This window comes from Octopus bimaculoides, chromosome 16 (assembly GCF_001194135.2).
Source record: "Octopus bimaculoides isolate UCB-OBI-ISO-001 chromosome 16, ASM119413v2, whole genome shotgun sequence".
NCBI classification, from domain to species: Eukaryota; Metazoa; Mollusca; class Cephalopoda; order Octopoda; family Octopodidae; genus Octopus; species Octopus bimaculoides.
In genome coordinates this window covers 30,509,439-30,513,839 of record NC_068996.1, presented here as the reverse complement: position 1 = coordinate 30,513,839, position 4,401 = coordinate 30,509,439, and the positions used below count along the sequence as shown (strand labels likewise).

The 4,401-nt window shown below is 34.1% G+C and overlaps 1 protein-coding gene across 1 annotated transcript in view; it reads right to left on the bottom strand.

The window, feature by feature from the left end:
• Positions 1-4,401, bottom strand: part of LOC106880786 (transport and Golgi organization protein 1 homolog) — a 48,325-nt gene that overhangs the window by 24,160 nt on the left and 19,764 nt on the right. The window contains exons 9-10 of the mRNA XM_014930901.2: positions 1,271-1,331; positions 794-829 (exon numbers count right to left, since the gene is read on the bottom strand). Of these exons, the coding sequence (XP_014786387.1) occupies positions 794-829; positions 1,271-1,331 (97 nt within the window). The remainder of the gene's footprint in view (positions 1-793; positions 830-1,270; positions 1,332-4,401) is intronic.

The following is a 4,401-nucleotide window of genomic DNA, read 5'->3' as shown; positions in this document are numbered from 1 at the left end:
GTTGGCCACCCTGTTCGTCACTTCTTCCCAGTTTTTCTCCAACTGGAGGTCCGGACCGAACCAGACCCCGAGCAGTTTAATGGGTCCTTCTGTCCAGCGCCCTACGACGCTGTTGGACGGCATGGACTTGCCCCTCCAGGTGCCTAGTTGCAAGCCCATTGACTTTTCCGCGTTAATTTTCGCACCTGTCAATAATAATAAATACCCCTATGCAGCACCAGGTGGTGGCTCTCATGGCTTCTGTTCTTAACTGATTGGAAGTGTTATCATGTACATTGTTTTGTCTTGGTATAAAAGATGAGCTGCAGCAAATACTCTGCTCAATACCATAGTTTTGCTGGTCAATTGTTTGACCATAACCAGTCCCTTAGAGTATGTCCCTTAGTGGCTGATGATATGAGCATCTCTGATCACAAGCAGAAGTAGTGGGGGAGCATCATAGCCATGTGTTGAGAGGAATTCTTTGGGGTTTGAATAATTCACCTCTGGAAACATGAGTGTTTCACTCAACACCCTTCAACAACCCTTACTCAGGGACCTTTTGAGCAGGATGGGCTACACGACCTGAAGAAAAGTTTAACTGGTCCCCACCTGCAAGGTCATGTGCTGTTTATCTTTATATGAGATCACCATGTTGCGCACATGTGGTTGTGATGCATGTGCCTAGTGTACCCTTGTCAGATGGCTAGTCATGATGGGTAGAATGGGTTTCGTATATTTTACCCCAGTGTCATTTTGATGGCATGCACTACTCTCTCACTCAATAATAATAATAAAAATAATAATACATTACCCAATTCTCATGAGCTTTCTTTTCATTTGCTGCAATCTGCAAAGAAAGAAAATAACATAACCATAATAATAATGATTATCAACCATAGTCCACCAATTGCAATTTGGCAGATTTTGATCTTAGAACATAGAAAACATTCCAATTCCTTGCTTCTTCTATGTATCTATATTTTATGTGCCATTTATTTTTCGCAATCTATATGTTTTATGTATTTGTTGTTGGCATTTAACAATGTAGGAATATATTTGTATGACTTTGTATTTTTAAGGAAACAAAATTGGTTTAACAATATTATTTCAAAATGCTACAGAAATTTTGATAAAATTGAAACAATCTCAAATCTTTTATATACATTTTGGAGAGTGGAACATGATATATAAATATTTATCTGTTATGCGTCTTCATATGTATTAGCACATGTATACACACACACATGCATTCATACACACCCACATATATGTATATATCAAGCGTCACCTGTGCACGAAAATCTCGCTCAGCTTTGAGGATTTCTCGTTTCAAATCTTCATTTTGTTGTCTGCAATGAAAAACAAATATAATTGTAAATGCATATATGAGTGTGATTTCTCTATATGTATGTATATGCATGCATCATACATATATCATCATCATCATTATTATTTAACATCCATTTTCCACACCAGCATAGGTTGAGCACACACACACACGGGCATACAGTTAAATAACCATTGTTTCTATGGGTTCCAGCATGTTGAATGATTTACTTACCCTACTCCTGTTACTGAAATGACTGTAACTGGACAATAAATGTAACATCAATATTTTTATCCCTTTATTTGTTTTATGGGTCAGATGAAGTTTAGTGAGGCATATTGTCTACAGCTGGATGCCCTTCCTGTCATCTACCTTCACCTTTTCCTAAGCAAGGCTAGAGATGGCTTTTTTTGCAGAATACTAGAAAGAAGTAATGCTGCTTGAATGATAGTAACACTCATTCGCAATTATTACACCATGTCAAGACAAGGAAACACAAACATGCACACACAATTACATACATATATGTGTGTGTATGATGGACTTCTTTCAGTTTCTATTTATCAAATTCACTCACAAGACTCTAGTTGGCTTGGGGTTATCAAAGAAGATACGTACCCAAGTTGCCATGCAGTGGTTAGAGGTTCAGTCCAACTGCATGAATATTGTCAGTTGGCAGTTTAAACTATAGTCGCAGGTCAATAAAGGTTGAGAAAAACTAAGGACACCTGTGTGTGTGTGTGTGTGTGTGTGTGTGCACGTGGGTGAGTTTGTATTTTCCTTCATCTTCGTGTGTATCAGCTGATTGTAAACAACAGTAGGGGTTGTGTCTTTTGCTTGCAGTCACCTGTAAAAAAGCATGACCAGGCCAAACAATCCAGACTCTTTTTTTTTTTAATCTGAGAGAAATTTTACTTTTTATGATTTTTATTCTGATTTGCCAGAAAATGTGCAAGGTATTGATATTAATTAGCCTTTCTAGAGCATTTTGAAACACTAGCAGCGAAAAACCAGTTGGTGTTAGGGAATTTTCTTGGTTTAAGAGAAACAATGAAGTTCTCTGAACATTTTATCTATCTGCAAATTAACCCTTTTGATCCAACCCACCTGAGACTGTAACTGGTTCTATGATACAAACTTATTGCTTTCAAGTGATCTAAATTGAAAACTTCCATTAAAATATCATGTTAATTTATGTTCCAAATACCAGCTTAATAACATCAAAATTATTTTACTAAATTTTCCATAATTTTTTAATTGAAACAGATGGTGCATTTCAAAAGAAATATAAGAAAAAAGTTAATTATTCAAATTAGGCCTTATATAATATACATGGGAAATGGAGAGTCTTTAGTGCTTGGATGATTTAATTTGTTCCATACTTATACCAAAACTTCTAGAGTAGCACATAAAAGGGATTGATGTTAAATGGACCAATTCATCTCTCTTAATCACTCTAGTTTTGACTCACAGCCAACCAGAACTACTTGATTTTTGACAACCGATTTCTCTCTCTCTCTCACACACACACACACACACACACATTGTAAACATGAACTTTTGGACTAAGTAAAAATAAATTTTGTTGCTTCATGATGAACAATTTGTTGTATCATATTTCATCATTCATGTGAACCACATATTTTACTTGCAAAGAAGTTTTGAGTTTCTAATGCAAAGATTTAGGGAATACATAATTTTAAGTATGAAGTAAAATGTTAAGATTTTTCTTGCAAAGACATACATTAGTTATCTTAAGAAAAGTAGTTTCAATCAAAAATTACCAAAGTTCAGGTGAATAAGGTATCATTTGACAATAAATTTTCTGTTTTCTTCCCATTTAAAAAAAAAAAGAATTTATCTAGCCTGGGCACTTTTCAACATTAAATAATCATCCAATAGATTAAGATCATCAAGTGTCTGGATGATGCCTGGTGGATGTGTAAATACAGCAGATTATTAAAGGAAATATTTTTTTAGTAATCATTTGATCTACATAATGTTACAACAGATATTAACAATCTATGCCAATAAGGAAACAGACATTAAAATGTCTTTGGGTAGAATGATAATGGACTGTACTAAATAGTTTTTCATGACCTAATTTTATTTATATTGATAAAAAGAAACCTTTTTTTGCTTTAATATATTTTTCAGTTAAGATATTAGTAATGCAGTTCACAATGACCTATTTTATAGTGAGTTTTATATGTTTTTCTTCCAGTGGTGTGCAGTCAAGACGTGCTAGTTACGCACTGCATGTCTGTTGATTTGTATTGAATGTATTTATAACCACATTGAAAAGTTATCCAAATCATTGGAAACTGAGCTGAAATAGTTATTTTGTTTCAAAGAAAACCCGTCTAGATTGATACTTCACTGCTTCCATTTTGCTTCCACTAGACCTAATTTTATTTATATTGATGAAGAGAAACCTTCTTTTGCAATAATATTTTTCAGTTAAGATTTTAATTTAGTTCACAATGACCTATTTTATAGTGAATTTTATATATTTATCTTCATAAACTGCACTTATGTATATGCATGTGTATGTGTGCGCAGAGTGTGTATACATACATGTATATATATAGTCATCATCAGCATCATACTATTACATTATCATCGAAAACATGTTAAATGATAATAATACATATATATTAATCAAAGTATAACCAGTCTCATCAATTGGTTTTGTACCGGATATTAGGTAACCTGATGATCTGGGATCCGGAAAAAAGCCTCATGGTTATATTTTTCGGTTATTTTTCTGTTTTTAGAATTTCTAGTTGAATGTATCGACCCCAGAATTTTTTTTTTTTTTTTACTTGTTGCTGTTATTACACTGCTGCCGGCAATGCTTGGGTACCGCCTTGAAGAATACTTCGATGGCTGTATGGAACCCAGAATTTTTTAAAGCCTGATCAAAACCACTTCTGTGATATATTTTGTTTTTTGTTTCTTTTTATTTGTTGCAGTCATTAGATTGCGACCATGCTACGGCACCAACTTGAGGAATTTTTAGTCGATTATATCGACCCCAGAATTTTTTTTTAGATTATTTTCAACGTTAAGCCCAGAAGGTCCCTCTATAT